At 34.4% G+C, this 20657-nt stretch overlaps 3 protein-coding genes across 3 annotated transcripts; all 3 read left to right on the forward strand.

Annotated features, from left to right (window-relative positions):
* The first annotated feature begins 1066 nt into the window (after positions 1-1066).
* LOC110701947 (centromere/kinetochore protein zw10 homolog) lies at positions 1067-6995 on the forward strand. The gene is made up of 14 exons (XM_021879566.1): positions 1067-1744; positions 1883-2020; positions 2277-2450; positions 3034-3195; positions 3300-3533; positions 3607-3744; positions 4131-4223; positions 5017-5112; positions 5336-5464; positions 5572-5649; positions 5738-5896; positions 5993-6143; positions 6416-6498; positions 6584-6995. The coding sequence occupies exons 1-14, from the start codon at positions 1184-1186 to the stop codon at positions 6665-6667; spliced, it is 2280 nt and encodes a 759-aa protein (XP_021735258.1). The 5' UTR covers positions 1067-1183; the 3' UTR covers positions 6668-6995.
* A 992-nt stretch (positions 6996-7987) lies between these two features.
* LOC110701948 (protein disulfide isomerase-like 2-3) lies at positions 7988-12806 on the forward strand. Its single transcript, XM_021879567.1, has 9 exons — positions 7988-8284; positions 8641-8799; positions 9151-9264; positions 10106-10263; positions 10670-10769; positions 11470-11646; positions 11747-11892; positions 12151-12297; positions 12405-12806. Exons 1-9 carry the CDS (start codon positions 8168-8170, stop codon positions 12559-12561), a joined length of 1275 nt encoding a protein of 424 aa, XP_021735259.1. The 5' UTR covers positions 7988-8167; the 3' UTR covers positions 12562-12806.
* A 2590-nt stretch (positions 12807-15396) lies between these two features.
* On the forward strand, positions 15397-20384 carry LOC110701951 (ribosome biogenesis protein BRX1 homolog 1-like). The gene is made up of 8 exons (XM_021879569.1): positions 15397-15799; positions 15920-16061; positions 17796-17874; positions 18052-18176; positions 18840-18941; positions 19499-19567; positions 19650-19748; positions 19914-20384. The coding sequence occupies exons 1-8, from the start codon at positions 15561-15563 to the stop codon at positions 20043-20045; spliced, it is 987 nt and encodes a 328-aa protein (XP_021735261.1). The 5' UTR covers positions 15397-15560; the 3' UTR covers positions 20046-20384.
* Positions 20385-20657: the final 273 nt, after the last annotated feature.

The raw sequence follows: 20657 nt of genomic DNA on the forward strand, positions 1-20657 counted from the left end.
TGTGTTTAAAATTAAGTAAAATCGTCATCAAATAAAATTTATGATAATATATATTACTGAAAATTAAAGGACAAATTGCATCTTGTTAGGGCAAGGGTTCCATGGTGATATTGCCGAAATAACCTTGGCACTACAATGGTACTATTCATAAAAGACAATGGTAAAATGGTAAATTGATAAGTGGTACTATCGCCTACATCACAGCACTCCCATGGTAAAAAATTTCATATCAAAAAATGACCTCTCATCTTCGTATGAGACATTTGCAATGTCGTTCTAGCATTGGGCAACAATTGATATCAAGATTCATGAAGCAGCTCATGTTGAGGGTGGGCCGCTAAGAAGTCACCAGTGGCCGGCCCCAAGCAGAGGTGGTTTTGTGCTGTGGTGGCCATCTAGATTAGACAAGAGACAAGTCACGTACGGTAAAAAGAAAGAGGCTAAGGGACTATCCTTTTCAGCTTAATTTCAGTTAAATTCAGCTCAGCTCCAATTAGTTCAATTCAATTCACCTCCTAAGTTAGGATATTTAAGTCATTTAACCTCATAAATACGTGCATTCTCAAGTAAAAGCGAATGACAAATAGTGGGCCAGCTGACCAGATTGGTAAATAAAAAAAAACCCCTTAACTTACTTTGGTGACAATTTGATAAAAACAATAAACTCAAGACACGTTTAGACCAAAATTTTTATGTTTTTTTTCGACAAACTCTTAAAAGACCCTAATTTATTTCGTTTTTGCATTTTTAAATATTTTTTTTTTCATAAAATTTTGCTAAATTCAAATACCAAACTTCCAAGCCCTTTTTGTTAAAAAAATTGTTTATAAAGGGTTGGAAAATTAAGTAAAAAAATATTTAAATGTTTTTTTTTCTTCAGATTGTAAATTCTTTAAGAAAGGTAGGAAAATTAGGTGAAAAAATTATATTTTATTAAAAAAATCAAGAAAAATAAACTAAATTAAGCATTTGCGAATAGATTATCATAAATTTCTGTATAAATTATCGTTTAAAATTATTTTTTTATCAAATTATCGCCGGAGTTATATTTTTACTCCTTAAATTATCACCAAGGCTAAAAAATATCGAACTGATTCGAGTTTGTCTGTTTTAAGAAACAAAGTAAGAAACCGAGCAACAAGAATTGATCAATCACCGTCGTAAACCAGCAACTACGGCAGCCATGGACGCCGTATTCAAGTCCATCGATGTGCGCGATCTTCTCTCCGCATCAGACATCGACGACCCATCATCGCCGCTCTCTGCGCCGGACCTCCGCCTACTAATCCACCGCCTCGACGCCCATTCACACCACATCAAATCCAAAGTTCAATCCTACATTCTATCTCATCACACCCACTTCGCCGACCTCCTTTCTCTCTCCTCCTCCACTTTCTCCGACTCCCTTTCTCTCTCCTCCAATCTCCACTCCCTTCTCTCTCTTCTCTCCCACGACGATGATCATCGTCAGATTCTGTCGACTTTGAAGGAGATTCAATCTGGGGTTTCTGAGTTGGAAGCCACGAAGAAGAAAGCGTCGATTGTGAGGGTGATTGTGAGATTGAGTGGGAATTTGGGGGGGGTTAAGGAGTTGATGAGAAATGGGGATTTTGTTGAAGCGGCGAAAGGGGTTAGGGATTTGAAAATGGCGTTGAGGATTGGTGATGTTGATGAGGAGAGAGAAAATGAGGAGGTTGTTGTTTATGGGTTGCTCAGGAAGCAATGGTTGCTCTGCTTTGAGGAGGTAAAATTTGTGTAATTGATTGTAATTTTTGTTGATTAGGGTTTTGATTTTTATTTTGTTTGATTTTGGTTTTTGGGGTTTTTATTAGGTGTTGTGATGATTGGTCTTTTTATGGATGAATTGCATTTGGGTTTGTAGATTCAAGATTTGCTTGTCAAGTTTATGAGCAATGTAGTGAGTTTTGACCCTCAATTGGGTGGAATTCGGGTTGTTTATCGCTCTAGCGTTGGTGATGCTCATGGCGTCGAGCTTCGTACAGTATTGGAAGCCATGGATGTAAGTTGTTATTTTGTTGCAATGTAGTGAAATCTTAGTAAGCTTTGTAAATCCTCATTGTTGATTTGATTGAGTGTGATGATATTCGCGATAAAATTCATTATTTTCCTATAGTATAATGCAGTACTTTGTTTATAAATGTGTTGAATATAACTCCTATTTACATGAAGAATTGCTTAGTTGTCATGATAGCTTCAATTACTTATATTAATTTTTGTGGCAAATTACTAGTATATTATCTTGTTCTATCTTCCAGGTGTTGGGAATACTTGATTACGGGCTTGCAAAGACCGCTGACTTGTTTATCAAGCATGCCATTGCTCCTGCAGTGAATTTTAAGTCCCCAGTTTCATTTCTGGAGGAATCTAGTGGTAGCCAGGAAGAGAGCAGTGGTACAATCTTGAAGATAATCTCAAGTTTAGAGTTGAAGGTAATATCAGTGATATAGCTTTTACTATTGTGAATTTGGTCTCCTCTGGCTCCTCAAATTGTATTTTTGTTCTGTGCCAACTGCCAAGCAGTCACGCTTAGATATGAGAAAACAGAAAGTGTGTTAATGAACTTGGTATTGGTAAAACTCCCTCTGTTTCATAAAATAGTGCCCATTTCTATTTTTTCACGTGAATGAGGGTAGTGGAGGGTGTTTGTAATACTGTTAAAAGTAGAGGTATGTTTTATGAAAAAGTAAGAGAGTAAATATGACATGTTACGAACCTTTGGATATAGGGTTATTTTATATGGAAGAAATAATAAAGTAAATAATGACACAAAATTTTGGGGAAATGATAGGATTTATTTTACATAGGAAAGGTAAAAAAAGTTTGTGTATTACACAAAATTAGAAAGATTGAAAACAGGCAAAACATATTGGTACACCAAAAATGGAATATAGGCACTATATTATGGGACAGGGACTAGTAAGTTGATAATTCACTAGACATTAATATGCATTTTACAGGGTAAAGATCGCCACATGCTATACACTGTTAGACTGATCCTTCTTCTTGGTGTAGGCAGAAGACATGGATTGCAACGCTTTGTTTACAAGAATGACGAAAGTTGTCAAATTCATCTACCACAATGTATGTCTTGAAAATGGACCTTGGATGCGCTGTTTCGGCAAATTGACATGGCCGAGGATGTCCGAGCTTATTATTTCAAACTTCCTCTCGAAGGTTTGCTTACAAACACTTCACTTTTATTGGTCAGATTTATTTTTCTTTACATTTTGATCTGACTTCGGTTTGCTGTGCTGACTCTTTTGTATCTGTTTACCCAGGTTGTCCCTGATGATGCTTCAAAGTTGGCTGATTTTCAGAAAGTTATGAACTCTTCTTCTGAATTTGAGACTGTTTTGAAGGATATTATGTTCATTTCCGAGTCCGATAAGAATGATGAAAGACTCAGCAACTTTGCTGATAATGTGGAGGTGCACTTTGCTGTGAGGAAGAAGACGGAAATGTTGGCAAATGCTAGACAGTTGATTCTGAAATGTGACTTTACTGTTCCTGAAGTAAGTTTCATGAAAGCTATCTTGTATCCTTGTGTTCACCGGCTGGATTAACATACTAACAATTAGCTATCAGGAGTTTGGCAGCAAAGGACATAAATTCAGAAATAACAGACACAGCGAGTGCGCTGTCAATTTGCTTTTTTCGTCAGAGAGGTGTATAGTGTCTCATGCTTCTAGCCAGTTGATGAAGTTGGTGCATCAAACACTTAAAGTAAGATAATTATTTATGTAGACATTGCCTCACTCATTGCTCATTATTATGATTTTCATGGCACTAAGCTTTCTGTTTGGGCAACTTTTGAACTTATGATGGAATTATTTGTAGCTGTGGCTTGTATAATGTTAATGATATCACAACTATTTTGATTTTTCATGTTCAATTGGACCACGTGGATGATTCTGATTAGCTGATAAGCCCATTGAATTATCAAAACTGCCACACTTAGAGTAACTTTACATGAAACATTTGTTCCTCCATTATCTCAGTTATACCAACTCTCCAGAATTTTGAAATTTTGTCATTTCACTATTTGTTTGGCATGTTTGTGATTTCATGTTAATAGATAGAATTGATAACTTGTTTATGAATCTCTGTAGGATGTTTGTTTGTCATCCCCACGAGTGGCGTTGGAATTCTATCATGCGGCACGAGATGCTCTATTGCTTTATGAAGCTATTATTCCAATTAAGGTATTCATGTTGAGGAGTTTTTACATCAATATTTTGAATATGAATTCCTGTATTATTATTACATGCTTACTAGATACATAACTCATTGCCATTAGTATCTGGCACCTTTTCAATGTTAGAGAGATGTCTATGGTATTCTGAATTTAAATTTGCATGGTTGTTAATAACTTGTTCAGAAAGTAAGAGTTGCTGGCTTTTGATATTTACTTATTTACATTTTACTATGCCAAATGGTTAGTTATGCTATGCAAGATTTAGGTGCTTCTTTAATTAGTATTTACAATCAGGGTGATTTTGTACTCATAAAATGTTTTACTTACCCCACCAATTTATTTGGTTAGAAGACACTTTTTTTCCAAAACAGAATCATATACACACATTCTAATTCTAGATAATTTATGCGTCATCTGAAATTCCGCCATCTAAGTTATGGTCACACTTTATTTTGGTGTGAACATTAAGGAGTAACATTTGTTTAGAATAATTATTCATTGAGTCTAAAACTTTTTCCATTATATGCTGTTATTTTTTCCTTAAAACTGTTTTTCAGTAATTTTGATTTTATTTACCAATTTCTGGATTTCATTTCCAAGAAAAACCAGTAGGATTTTGGGAGTGTAGGTGGTGATGGAGGCAGCATCCTTAAATATTAGTGTGGGTGTTATTTTGACATTAGTTCATTGCATTAGTACTAAACATTTCATTTTTTTCATAAAGTGATGTATAATAATACCTGGTATACAGACTGTCAGATTCTAATTATCTTAACATAACTAGTTTCTCATTTGTGAAGTTAGAGCGACAGCGTGATAGCATCAACCAGGCGGCTGTTCTGATGCACAATGACTGTCTGTATCTCTCTCAAGAAATCCTGGGCCTGGCATTCGAGGTATGATGAATTGTTTGCTATTGTAAGTCCTGAGTATGTGCTCCTGGCCACCTGCTTAAAATCTGTAATTTCTGATTGATAAATTTTTGTGTGACAAAACCTGTTGTCTAGATTTAGCATTCAGAATAACCGTTTATTTGACCACCAGTCAACCGCTATGAACTGAGAATTGGAATATCTAAAATTCTTTTTTAGCTTACACGTCTATCATTATTGTATTCAGTACCGGCCAGATTTTCCTAGCTTCATAAAAGAGCATGCCATATTTGTTGATATAGCTCCTAGATTACAGCTGTTGGGAGAAGACATTCTTCAGCAGCACATTCAAGTTACTATATCCAACTTGAAGGAGGTATGGATTACTTTAATATTGATATGATTTATTTTGACATATTATGTATCTGCTTTCTATTGATGCTACCAATTTATGTTTTTTCTTTTCCACTATTATGAATTCAGGCTGTAGATGGCGCTGATGGATTTCAGAATACTCATCAAATGCCACAATACGAGTCTGTGAAGTTTAGTTTAGAGCGGGTGAACCATATAACTGTATCTTTTTGGTTGTAAAACACTTCTGCCTATGTTGGTGTTGTTGTGATGTCATATCACTTTTCTGTATCAGGTTATTTTTATCATTGAAAAAGTTCGAATTCTATGGGAGCCTGTCTTACTGCCTTCGACTTACAAAAGGTGTATGTGCATGTCTCTGGAATCAGTTTTTTTAAGAATCACGCAAGACATACTACTCTTAGATGATATAGCTGCTGAAGAGTCTCTCCAAGTGTGTAAAACCTTGATTATGTATATTATCCCCCCCCCCTTCTGCCGGAAATGACTGCGTTCAAATGTATTGATTCCTTTATCCTTGTATCTTCAGCTTCAAAGATTGATTCAATTGTTGCTGGAGAGTCTGGCACCATTGCTTGAGGCCCTGAGCACTATTCAAAATGATAAGAATTCTGATCAGAGCTTTTCACGTCCACTTGAAGCAGACATTCCATCTTTGGGAAAAATCAGAAAATTAGCAGGTATTATATCCCCCCCCCCCCACCTCCTTTTTCTTTGCAGAGATGGGCAATTATCCAATCGTGTGGGTTTTTATTCCAAGAATTTGCTCTATTGAATCAAATTGCTCCAGTTTATGTTGGGAATTTTGATAAAATGCCCATGGATTGGATTTTGCCTATCCCTGAGATGAATTATTATCCAACAATCCCCCCTGCCTCGAAACAACTTACATTCTAACAGGGTTAATTGAACTGTCTGGTCTGTTGTTTGATTGTTTTCTCTTTTATGGTAGAACTTCTTGACATGCCACTGAAGTCCATCACTGAAGCGTGGGAGTTTGGAGACTTGTATGGTTGTGGATTTATTTTAACAGAGGTATGCTAGTTCTTGTGAAATGGAAACTTAGAATTCGATATGTTTTTGGAGGTTTATAGGTTTTATAAGATGCTAATTGTTGCAGGTTGTAGATTTTATCAAAGCCCTATTTACCGACTCGCCATTGCGAAAAGATTGCCTGGCTAGAATATACAGAATCAACTTTTAGAAAGGATATCGTTTATGTCATCATGTACAAGCCACAGAGTTCCATTATTTCTTACAGTCTGCTCAATACCGGAACTACAGAGGATAGCAATCACAGCACTATAGTCTTCTCTTTTTCACCCCCCTTTTTTTTTTCTTAATAGTTCATTTCCTTCCAATTTCTAGGGCTCGTTTTAATGTAAATTCCCTGTAAAATGTGCATTTTGAAGAAAATTTTGTCCGAGGATGAAATGTCTAAAGCTTGCAGAAAGCACTAGTGTAATGTTGTTGCCTTTTCAACAAGTAATTAAATTTTTTTCCTTTTATTTATTTATTTATTTTTGACAAAATTAATTAATTTTTTTCCTAATGTTCCTTAAAAAAAATAAATAAATAAATAAACTAAGAAAATTTTTAAATACTGAAGCTAATAGATATTGTTATTACATAAATTACTCTGCATTATTATTGGATTTAATTCCATGTTTTTTGTTCACAAATAATACTTCGTATTAAGTTTTACTGAGTATGAGCTATACTACTCAAAGATCATTATTTGTAGCTATATATAATCAAAGTTGTGGTGAATGTTAATGCCAAAATGTTACGGGGTGGCCTCAAAAAATCTCAACATATCAAATGAAGACATTGCATGAAGAAAGCTAACCTAGCATTAGCATAATAGCATATGACATTATGACTTGAGTCTTAACATTTCCTGAATAAAATGCACCACAATTATTACAACAAAAATAATATATATATATATATATATATATATATATATATATATATATTGTAAAATTTAATTATGTATCAGAAGCTTGCCATGAAAGATAGAGAAAAATATTTTAAGCTTGTTGATTATTGAGGAAAAAAAAAGGGCCTTAGAAAGAGAATTAAATAAATTAATACTGTATTAAGAAAAATAATTTATGGATTAAACACATAGTTTTAAGATATTCATTTGATTAGCAAGAAGAAAATAATTCAGAGTAATTTTTTAGGTAAATAAAGAAGAAAATAATACTTTTTTTTTTTTTTTGAAACAAAAGAATGTATTATTTTGAAAAATATATATAAAAAATATACAATTGATTAGTAACAGTTTTTTTTCCTACCGTGTATTAATTTATTATATGAAATAGTAGTCATAGATGTATTTTTTTTTTTTAAGTAAAATTGAATGTTAATTTAAGAATAGTAATAAAAAATACTGTGAGCCGCATGAGACCTCTAGTTGTGTTATTTAAATTATGTCCAATTTGCAAAAAATTACCAATGAAAAACTAGATTAACAAAACGACCAGTCACTGGTCCGACGTGTAAAACTGTGATTGGGTATCACACGTATCTGTGGGTCCATCCGAAGGGTTTTTCTTCTTCTTCTTTCACAGCGTCGTGAAGCTTCTTCTTCCCCAGATCATCTTCTTCCACTCTCTGAAACATACACTCCCATCTCATTTTATTCTTAAGAGAGCAAAACTCTGAAAATTTTGAGAGAGAATTGTAAACAAATCAAATGCAGAAATCAACCATTATCTTGTTAACATTATGTTTATTTTGCGCGCATACTAATGCATTGTACAGCGCTTCATCACCCGTTCTTCAGCTCACTCCCTCCAATTTCAAGTCTAAGGTTTGTTCTTTTTTTGATTTTGGTGAAGATCTGATTTGGGAAATCATTATATTTCTGATTATATTTCGATTTTTCGAGTGATTATATCATGGGTATTGAGTAATTAGTTCAATTGTTTCTACTGTTTTCTGGGTTTTTGATGATTGTCGTAATTAGATTCTGGGTTTCTGGGTTAATAATTGCTAGCTCAATCCTCAATGCATTTATCTGGGTTTTGATTGAAATTTTGTTCTGATTGTTTGTGATTTAGATTGTGTTTTTCTCTGAAATGGGTTTTGATTGGTGTGGATGAATTTGGTTTGCAATTCAATTAGCAGATATTAGAAGAATTCTGAGATAACTGGTATTTATGGCAGGTTTTGAATGCAAATGGGGTTGTTTTAGTGGAGTTTTATGCGCCATGGTGTGGTCACTGTAAAGCTTTAACTCCGATATGGGAAAAGGCGGCCGGTGTCTTGAAAGGCGTGGCGACGGTAGCAGCACTTGATGCTGATGCCCACCAATCTTTGGCTCAGGTTGGCCTTTTGATACTAATCTCAGAGTTTATTGCCATGTAGTGTCAAGGAATTCGATGAAATGCTGATTAAACTTTGGTGTTCATTACTATTATTAAATGATGTGATCATTAGCAAGCCATCTTATCTGTGGGTTTAATCTGTTGCCTGAATGATCAAGGTTGGTTTGGTGTATACTAATCTCTTAGAGGTGAAGAGGAAATGTGAAAGATAGAAAAGATTGAAAACTATTGTTGTGTATTTGCAAGAAAGGTTGCTGATGATTTTGGTTGTTGTATCCACTCAGAATTGTCCATCTTTATTCTGGATGATTATTTAAACTTCTAATGTAGTGATTTTTGAATTGTGAAGGAATATGGCATCAAAGGATTCCCAACGATAAAGGTATTTGTACCTGGAAAGGGTCCTGTTGATTACATGGGAGCAAGGGATGTCAAACCTATTGCAGAATTTGCTCTCCAACAGGTTAGTGATTTTTGTTAGTAGTTCGTTCTCTGTTGTCTGCTATGTACACTCAGCTCTACTGCTCAGGGTTTATGTGTTTTGTGCTAATGGAGGAAAGAGAAACCTTCAAACTCAAAAGGATTTGTAATTTTACCTTTTGAATTCTTATACTTTTCTGTTTCCTTTGTACTTAATGTCGTGAGAGAATTGTCACCTAATCATCTATTTGTTCATAATTCATATATCAAAGTGAATATTTTTGTTGACATCAATTCAGGAAAATGTCATTTCTTAGCATGAGTTAATGTCAATGTAGGATGACTATTAATTTACCATTCGCTGTGCTCTAATGTATGATGAATCTTACCAAATGGTTGCCACCAATAATAATCTGATAATGAAAACATGGAATACAACATCCACAATCAATATGTTATAAATTAATGGTTAGTGTGTTGACGTAGGCTCATTCATATTTCTGCCTTAGGTGGTTTGTCTGTTGAAGGTCTCTACACTATCTATTTTTTTCATGGTATGTATGTACTTGAGAATTAAAAAAATTGTACTATTAAAGTGGCATCCAACTTGGTGGTTTAGCTAAAACTACATGTCCTAGGTTGTTTGACATAAGAGGTTTTCATACCAATTTATTAGGGATCTTGCCTTCATCCAGTACAGTGTCGATGTTAATACTTAGTGTCTTGGTTAGCAAGCTATTCTCATGAAGCAGTCTGAAACTATTTGCAAAGTGTGCTTTGATGTTTCTTTTTCTTTGATTGGCTTTGGCAGTTTGGCCAACATAGTCTGGCTTATTTTTTGGAAAGAGAATACACAAATGCTGAGATGTCTGAGTTGTGTGCAGGTAAAGGCACTTTTGAAGGATCGTTTGAATGGAAAAGCAGGAGGATCAAGTGAGAAGAAGTCTGAGCCTAGTGCATCAGTTGAACTGAACTCACGTAACTTTGATGAATTAGTGCTAAAAAGCAAAGATCTTTGGGTTGTTGAGTTCTTTGCACCTTGGTACGTTTTTGTACGGCTTTTTTGTTTGAATTGTCAATTTGTATTCTGATCCTCAAGATGTTTATACTATAGTGCATCAATTGTCACGGGTGAAAAATCATCATAGTGATCGGCTTCTACCTATTATATTATCTTGTCTTAATAAATACTGTGCTTGAAAATGTTTTTCAGGGAGGTGCATTGGATTATGTAAAAGTTTGTAGAACAGAATCACTATTCTTGTCAACCATGTCTCTTATTATTGGCTGTAGGACATTAGCTGCACTTAAAGATGAAATTCTCAAAATATAATGTTGTTATTTCTGATTAAAATCATTGCTGTTGCTAATATACTCCTCAATTGGCTTGGCGTTCTTTTTTTTTTTTTTTCCGGATTGTGTTTTGACCAATGCTTTTTTATTTTCAGGTGTGGTCATTGCAAAAAACTAGCCCCAGAATGGAAGAAAGCAGCAAGTAACTTGAAGGGTAAAGTTAAGCTTGGTCATGTCAACTGTGATGAAGATAAGGTAAATTTACCTTGCAAATACTGGTTTGTACCATGTTTATGTGTCTTGTTAGTCTCTTTTGGGATATAACATAAGGCTTATGTAGGCTGATGTGTTGGTCTTTTGTTCCTGTAGAAAATTAAACCCACCCCACTTTTTTTTTTTTTTTTTCCTTCTATTCATAATTTTATTTTAAGCCCACACTAGTTTTTTATGAACTGTATTGTTTTCCTTTGCTATAGTTTTCCCAAACCTCTATGTTTTTTACTCCAACATATAACCACTCCTTAAACACTTTCTTGAATTTTATTCTTGGTTCTCTTTAGAAATCCCTTAATTTTTCTTGAATGCTCTTTCGTTTTCTGTTCACCTTCTTCAAACTCTTTCAATGATTATTTTGTTATGTCCTTTTCTTTACATCGTATGATTCCTTATGACGATTCATGTTAGCCGACCCCAAATCATTTTGGGATTAAGGATTTGTTGTTGTAGTTGTTTAAACTTTAAATTTATCTCATGGGATATCAAACATTATTTTTTTTATTTTTTTTTTATAAAAAACGGTAACTCTCTTGTCCTGTATAAAAACAAAATGTTTTAGTTATTAAACCTAACTCGGTGTCCCTTGCTGGATAGAAAGGGTGCTGCTGAACTTTTTGTTTCTTTGTTGAACGTATATAACACAGCAGGTGGCTTAATTCTAATTTTGTTGGTTTTTCAGTCTTTGATGAGCAGGTTCAAAGTGCAAGGATTCCCAACCATCTTAGTGTTTGGTGCTGACAAAGACAGCCCATTCCCGTACGAAGGTGCACGAACTGCTTCTGGAATTGAGTCATTTGCTCTTGAACAGTTGGAAACAAATACAGCTCCTCCTGAGGTTATTGAGCTGACTAGCCCGGTATGTTTATTACTACCTAGTTGCTTGTGGACCTTTCCAGATTTCATGAAAGTATACCGTAGTACTATACTAATAATACTGACTTGTTCTTTTTGAGTAGGATGTCATGGAAGAGAAGTGTGGTACTGCTGCCATATGCTTTGTTTCTTTCCTACCAGACATCTTGGACTCCAAGGCTGAGGGAAGGAACAAGTACTTAGAGATGCTGCTAGCAGTAGCAGAGAAATTCAAAAGAAGTCCTTACAGGTAATGTATCATTTTTGCTTATTTTGTATAGATTCAGGATCTTTAGAAAGCTCCTTCTCAAAGCATTCTGTTATTTGGGAAAATCTAGGACACAAATTCCCTTACCTCTTTCTAAACCGCGGTACCCTGTGCGACTTAAGTTTGGTATTATATACTCTGTTGTACCCCCATGGATGAGTGAGTTAGGATATCTGGTGAATTCCTGATAGGATCCTACTACCATGCTGAGCCCAAACTGATAAAATTATTATCTTGCAGCTTTGTCTGGGCGGCTGCAGGTAAACAGCCAGATCTTGAGAAAAATGTCGGTGTTGGTGGGTATGGCTATCCCGCTATGGTGGCTCTAAATGCCAAGAAAGGGGCCTATGCTCCACTTAAGACTGCATTTGAGCTTGATCATATAGTGTAAGCCTATCTATATTCTGTAATTCTAAAATATGTTACTTTTCACCAAGCTATTCTATCCTGTCTTTGGTAAATCTATTTATAAAATCATGAATATGGTGATGCAGGGAATTTGTAAAGGAAGCAGGGCGTGGTGGAAAGGGTAATCTCCCAATGAGTAGCACTCCTAAGATTGAGAATGTTGAACCTTGGGATGGTAAAGATGGTGAAGTGATCGAAGAGGATGAGTTCTCTCTTGACGAACTCATGAAAGATGACCTGTGAACTGTTTAAATTTATAGAATAGGATACTCACTTTGGCCTAAGAGAGATTTTTTTTTTTTTTTTTCATTTCTCCTCTAAAATTAGCATTTTGGCCAGCCACATTAACGTTGTATTTTATGGAGAACCCCATGTACTGTCAAAGGGATGTCTAATGACTTCCTGAGTTTTATATAATGCTCCATTTGATGGTGTATTGGCGAATGGAAATGAATTGATCTACAGTTTATATCAACCAGCTTTATTTACATGCAGCTGAAACTATAAAATTTCTAATTATAGCCTACAGGTGACTACAGTTCATGGAAATGGATCAATCTAACTTGGTTAGAAGATGTCTTTGTTGAATTGAAATATTGATGAATTTCATGATTCTTAAACTTGGACACTCCTTTAGGTGTTAAGAGGATATCTTCTACGGCTTTGAGGCGAAGGACCCTTGGGTGATTGTACAAACTATGTAATTGAACTATATATCTGTACCTGTAAGATGATGTAAATCAGTTAAACAATCAATCTCCTGTATTTATACCCACGGCTGTCTCTAGTTCTGTGAGAATTGAGACTATTCTGAGGGTAGCTCGGGAAGCTCCAGATCTGTCACTGCGAGATCATACCCTGGTCCTTTTCGAAGATGTTACTCCCAATCACAAATAATAAGACCTTGCTGCAACAAAGAATTGCAGGGAAGAAAAGGCATGGGAGCTTAAAATAGGGCCTATGATATGCATGTAGAGATACACTTGTTATCTTAGAGCCTTGATAAGCGCAAATCTCAAAAGGAATATAGCAATATCAAGCATTCGTGCAAGAGAAGGGAGCAAAGGAATTGTGCTTGGCCATAATCGACAACCAAGTTTGAGTTTAGAGTGGCTAAGGGATGTTCCCTTGTAATAATTGACATTTTGGATAGGTCTTACTAACATACGAGTAAATTGTTAGTAAAAATTGACCTTTTTTCTAAGGAAAAAAAAGAAATAGAGAAGATTAATGGTTACAAAATTTTAACAAGAAACTCAAAATAACAAATGAACTGAAAAATATAAATTAAGTTATTAGGCTGAACAATTGTAGTATGACATGATAGAAATTACCTCCATCACCAATTTAATATCATATCATATAACTAATATATAAAGCTAAACTTTTAGCCATGCGATGAGGCAGCGACACTTGGCGTTCCAACTTTTCGCCAAGTGTCGTGCCACATAAGATAGAGTTATATCGAATTCAATTGGTAGAATAAAAAAGTTAGTTTAGAATTTTATTTTCAATCAAATTTGGATAGAATTTTAGGATAAAATTGTTGATTTAGAGTTTTATTTTTGATAAAGTACCAATATTTCATAGGTACAAATTGAATTATAATTTTATTCAAAAAATAATTAGATTATAACTCTCATAAATTATCATATAAATTTATTTTTTGTATCATAATATTTTTCTGGAGTGAAGGAATTAGTTCAAAATGTACCACATCCATTGTTTATAATATATTTTAATCAATTAAAATAATATACTTCACAATCTAATATAATTTTATTACTGTGTGTAGACCTGTAAATCAGGTCGGGTCACCGGCCATTTCAGGCAGGGTTACGGGTCAAGAAATATTTTTCACCAATATTATTATTATTATTATTAGTCATTACATGTCTACAAGTTTAAATAGTCACAAAAACACATCAATTCCTAACTAATTTTTTATCAATGATATGTTTTAAAATTTGACATATAGATTAAAAATATATTTTAAAATTCAATAAACAACCCGGGCATCGCACGGGCACAAAACTAGTATATGTTTAAAGGGGAGTTTTTTCCCGAGTTTTTAGAGAGCCACGTAGGATCTAATTTTCTCAGCGCACCGTGTAGGATTACAAATCTTAGTAGTAGCCAATTAAATAAGAGATTATTAATTTTTTTTAGAATTAAATAATTCAAATGCCACATAAGCAAAATTGGCGAATGAGATTTTTAAGTTTAAATTAATTAAATATTAAATATTATTTTTTAATATTAGGAATTTTATCTAAATATTTAACAAATTTTAGCTCATAAATACAAAAAAAAAAGCATAATAATAATAATAAAAAAATCAAACAAACCGTGCATCGCACGGGCTTCATCTAGTTCACTATATTACAATTGGAAATGGAGGATTCCAGATGCTTAAGTAGTTATGTCCAATTCATTCAACTCATGTCCTTTAAAATCTTTCTAACATATAAACCTTTTATTCCATTACACATCCATTATCAGTAAGAACTACTCTATGAATCTATGATAACCATAATTAGTAAGAGTTGCTCAAGTTACTTTGTTAAGGGTTACTAGAGCTACTCTTGACCGAGTAATCCCTCAAGTAACCCCTGACCGAGTAACCCCGGCCACATAAAATATAAAAAGAAAAAAGAAATTGTGTGTGCTTAACTTATTGTTGCCTTTTTTTAGGGGGGGGGGGGAATAAAATATAAAGAGATCCAAAATATTATGCCTGAATCTATATTTAGATGATATGTAAAGACTATTATACCCTCACTTTTTAAACTTTATTTATTGTACTTTCTAAATTATCCTTGAATTTTGCACATGCCATAAGCTATACCTTTTGTCTCTCTAACTTTATTTATTGGACTTCACTTTTACTCTCTAATTTTTGTCTATAATTGTACTTTTTACTTTTATTAACGTACTCCATCTATTTTCTCTTTCTATTTCATAAAAACCGTGGAAAAATACAAACAATAACTACATTACGAGAAGTAGTAATTAGTTTTTGCAAAGAAAAAAAAAAAGTTTACAAGCTAAAAGGCCCAGTAGCCCTTAATTTCTTACAATAGCCCATTACAACCCAATTCCATATCTGATATTTCTTTCATCTTACTTCGTAAAACCCTCGTCACCAAATTCTGCAAATCAAAATTAGGGTTTTAGCAAAACCCTAACTATACCTCAAAAACTCCATTAAAGGAGAGAGAAAAAGCTCTAAGAAATTGCAGATGGGTAAGAAGAGAAAGCATTCCGAAACCCAAGCTGCTGCCGCAGCAGCAGCCGCAGAGGCAGAAGCGAAGAAGAACGCCGTCGCACCAGAGCGGCCGAAGAGGACTTTGTTAGGGTGGAAGACCAAACCTCAGGAGGAAGATGGTGAGGAGAGAGAAAATGGTGACGCTGTTCATGTTCCTGTTTTCCGTAACAAAGAGAAGGTTCTTATTACTTGTTCTCGTCGGATTAATTTCAGGTATTTGATTGAAATTTTGTGAAAGGAATTTAGGTTTTTTGTTTTGTGTTTTGTTGATAAAATTTGTTTGATTTTTGGGGGAAATTGTTGGTTAAGGTTGTTTGATTGTTGAATTATTAGGTATCGGCATTTGATGTTGAATGTGGCGTCGCTTTTGCCGCATTCGAAAAGGGATAGTAAGGTCGAATCGAAGGAGAGTAAAGGTGCCACTTTGAATGAGCTTGTTGAGCTCAAGAACTGCTCTTCCTGCATGTTTTTTGAGGTATTATTAGCTATCAGTATTTGAGTGTACATTAGTGTGCTGTGTATATTGCAGAATTGAAATTGGTAACGTAAATTATTTGATTGAAATTTGTGCAGAACCGAAGCCGTCAATGATTATTTTTATTTTAATGCATAAGAACATGTGATGGAAATTGTAGAAATCAGAGCCGCCCCAATGATTATGGAGGCCCTTTTGTTAATGAAATGATATAGTAAGCTAATGGCTTATAAATATGTCATCCGATTAAGTTTGAACCCTCGTATAAATGCAACAATTTTGGGTAATGGATACTTCATATTAGGTAAATGGACACATCATTGGATTATAGGAAAAACGAATGATAGCACTTTTGTATAGTTTTTTTTCAACAAAGTTGTACTCAATTAATAGCATTTTTGCTTCAGAAATTGATTAATTACCTTATTTAAATTTTTAAATAACAAAGCGGAAAAAAGAAAAAATGGAGGTTGTGTTCAGATTCGATCTCACGACCTCCTCTAAGTGGATGAGCTGCTTACACAACTGACCCAAAGTTTATCTATTGACATCAATTCGCTGCAAATATTATATAAACATAGTTGCTCAGATGCCCTCAAACAAAGTTGGGCCCTGTGCCACCGCCCACCCTGCACTGGTTAAGGGCCGGGCCTGGTAGAAATGCAAAACTATCAATGATAGGTGTGTAATAATCTTAAATTATTGTATGGCTTTGATCCTAGAATTTTAAGCTGTCCATGATTTTCAGAATTGATATCAGCCTATTAGGACGGAATAAAATCATATACTATGTAGGATGGAAGGTATAATTCGTGTGGTGCATTATCATATTGAAAGAGCTTCCTTAATGCTTAGGCTTCTTGTTGGATGTAGGACTGTAGGAGTATGTTTTGGAGGCATAATTTGATTTCAATACTGTTATTATATAGCCAACTATGATCCCAAGATTCACAGTGTGGCCTATATGACTTTGCTGATTTACCAAATTCAGTTGTTCGCTTAATATGAAACATAGGCTTTTTCTTATATCTCTTTTTATTCATCTAAAGTCTTGTTCACTAGGGATTAAGAGACGATACTGTCACTCCCTCTGTCTCTACCTGTTTGCCCCATTTGGCTGTTCACTATCTTCGAGACTTAAAACATGAATACCTCCAATCTTGAATCATATGTAATGAATCTAACAAGATCTCACGTGACCATATTATTTCTTATTAATTAGTGAGAATTCGTGGTCTAAGATTTAGAATTTTGACCCCAAGGAATACAATGGGACAAACTAAAGGATGGAGGGAGTATTAAAAAGGCTGCAAACTTCTAATGTTCCATCACTCAAGTAATTATGGTGACTTAAAATGTAACAAAAATATAAAGAAAATTCTGCAAGTATATGGACTACTATCTTCTTAGTTCATCTGTATGTATCATATTTTGAAACCATCTGTTTCTTTTTGGCTTGTATTAATTCCATTAGGGATTTAAAAAATGTCTCATTATGCTTCTGGTTTCTCTTTTCAGCTGTTATAATCCATTAAAAATGAAAATTTTGTAAAAACATGCACATTTTGATATTACAAGTTATTTACCATCTGTTGTAAAAATATTGGTTTGATGCTAATCTGGCCATGCAACCATGAAATCTAAGCCAATTTGCTAAAGAAATTTATTCAAATTTATTTATTTATTTATTTTTGGTTCCCTTACTGATTGGTGGTTCTCTGTTATATCTGCCAGTGCAGAAAACATAAAGATCTTTACTTGTGGATGGCCAAGAGTCCAGATGGTCCATCAGTTAAATTTTTGGTTAATGCAGGTAATTTTAATTGAATAGTTTTCAATGTGCTTGTAAGATTCGTATTATATGCTACAGTTAAAGCGGTATGCTGTCAATCCCAAGTCCACATGTTAGTTCTATTTGCTATCCTTGCTGTTATGTTAGTAGAGAATGGTTGGGATTATCCTAATGAATTAATTTCATTTTTCTGCTCAGTGCATACAATGGAAGAATTAAAGCTCACTGGGAACCATTTGAAAGGTTCACGTCCTTTGTTGACATTCTCAGCTAATTTTGACAAGGAGCCACACTGGATGCTTTTGAAGGAGTTGATGTTGCAGGTATCTTGATTTGTTCAACCCATATATACGGTTCTAGACTTCTAGTAAATGTGTCTGCCTGTCTGTTAAAGATGATAAAAAGGTTTTTCATTAATGTTGAATTAATGTATCTTTTGTTGAACTATTGGTTTCATATTATCTACGTACTTTAATATTTTATGTCCTTGCTTTCATGAGGACAACCTTATATCAGATATTCTTCCCAGTATCACTTTTTTTTTTTTTTTTTCATTTTTGTCAAATAAAATATCTTGCAGAGTTGTTATAATAATTGTAAAGGTGATTATATAGCCTTTATAGCCTGCTCAAAGGTATATGACCTTTGTTAGCATGCTAAATTTGAGACAGACAAGGCAGAAAACCGTTCCTTTTTAAAAAAAAAAACCATTTGTGTACCTGCTTTGACTGGTAGTCTAGGCGTGTTTGTAATAATGTATGTGCGTGTGATTTTGTATTTCTCTCTGTAACTAGTGGGATGTTACATGTGGTTCAATTACTCTCTTGCAATCTTTTGGCCAGCTAATCTAATAATCAATACTTGTATATTACTGCTGGTTTGTTGTGCAATTGCTGTTTAATGATGATAAGCATTCTTACATTTGTATACCTTGGGTACTTCATCACTATATTGCCTTTGCTAATTAATTTCTTCCTTCATTTCAGATATTCCAGATTCCAAAGGATCACAGGAAATCAAAGCCTTTTCATGATCATGTCTTTGCCTTTTCAATTGTTGATGATCATATCTGGTTTAGAAACTATCAGGTTCGTATAATATAATTATCTACGAATGACTATCATACTTCTTGGTTATGCTTTAATATGGATTATCATTAAACAAGGGCACAAATGATTCCTTTGTAACTTGGTCCAGCAATTGTGATGGTTATTGTTAATTTGTAGCTGTTGCATTTGTACGACTCAGTAAAACGATTGGACTCATTTTGTTACTTCTGCTGCATTGATGATCCGGGTAGTGTTCTCTCTGCACTCGCTGTATAGTAGCGCATAATTAGCGAGTCTTTGCTACAAACTTATATTGTCCAATGCATATAGATGAATTTTCATTTGGACTTGTGATATGCTACAGCCAGCTTTTTGCATTGAAATCGAAGAGTGAATATGTTTTGTGTAACTGTAGGCTAATTTAGTTTAATGAAAAATTTGAATATACTTCCTGGTGACTGATATTCTTAACATCTGATTTCTACCTCAATAATCACTTGAATAACTTCGAGTGTGCTTTCAATGTCATTTTGTGCTCTGTTTCACTTGAATAACTATGTTTTTTCTTTTGTTGAAATTTTCCTCTTTCTCAACAGATTACTGTTCCGCATAATGAACCAACTAAAATGGACAGAGGTGGCTTGGACAAGATGACCCTTACAGAGGTTGAACTTCTGAACTACTTTGTTGATTAGATACTCTCTTTTCATGACTGTGTGATTAATTTTTGGCTTGGTTAATTGGTAGGTTGGCCCAAGGTTCTGTTTAAATCCCATCAAAATATTCGGTGGAAGCTTTGGCGGTCCAACTTTGTATGAGAATCCCTTCTATATTTCACCGAATCAGGTAGATGATTAATAGCCACTATTTTCTTTGACCTTGATATCTTTTATTTGTTCTTGTAAACCATACTTGCAATTCATTACAAAATCAAGCAAATAATTAGACTCTTGGATGCCTCCCATTTACACGTGTTTTCCTGAGATTTGATGATGTTTTTTGTCCTTGTAGATACGGTCTCTGCAAAAGAAAAAGAAGGCTGGCAAATACGTTAAGAAGGTTAAAGCAAAGACTAGGAGGAAAATGCATGAGTTGTCAAACCCAATGGAGCGTGATGAGTTGGCAGATATGTGGAAAGAGTGACAATCTGCTGCAGATCAGTTTTGATTTGGTCTTGGATAAGCAAATATCAACTTAAATACAGGCAATTAGCAATTCTTCCCTTGAATCTTTTTATTGGAGCATGTTGACATAGTTGGAAGCTCATAACCTTATTGTGTTGTATTGCCATTAGAAAGATGAGTGGGGTGAGTTTTTTCAGATTACAGTAATGAGGATAGAAAGCAGAGGTGTGCTGTTGAGTTAGCTTCTGCAATCTTTACCAAAATCACTACAGTTTTGTAACAAGATTTCAGTTTGTGTAGCAACTACTCTAGCAAGTGATATTATATTTTCTTTTGTCGTATGTTCAAAGTTTTTGTATTCCTATCTGTGCCAATATCATGACTAATCTCGCTATCTGCCTATTTGGGCCTCCCTCTCCTTTTCTTTCACACGTAAATAATTTTTGATTTTTTAAGCAGCAAGTAAAGGCATAATTTTGATGTTCATATGTTAGTTATCGCGCTCTTTACCTTTGTCGTGACACAGCCCATTAGACCTGGGCTTCTTTCTCTTTCTTTGTCACAAATATTGTGTGGAAGGTTGCTGAAACTTGTGAATTGGGCAAAGGCTCTGTTCAAAAAGTGTTTGTTT

This window comes from Chenopodium quinoa, unplaced genomic scaffold, assembly GCF_001683475.1.
Source record: "Chenopodium quinoa cultivar QQ74 unplaced genomic scaffold, ASM168347v1, whole genome shotgun sequence".
Taxonomy (NCBI): domain Eukaryota; kingdom Viridiplantae; phylum Streptophyta; class Magnoliopsida; order Caryophyllales; family Amaranthaceae; genus Chenopodium; species Chenopodium quinoa.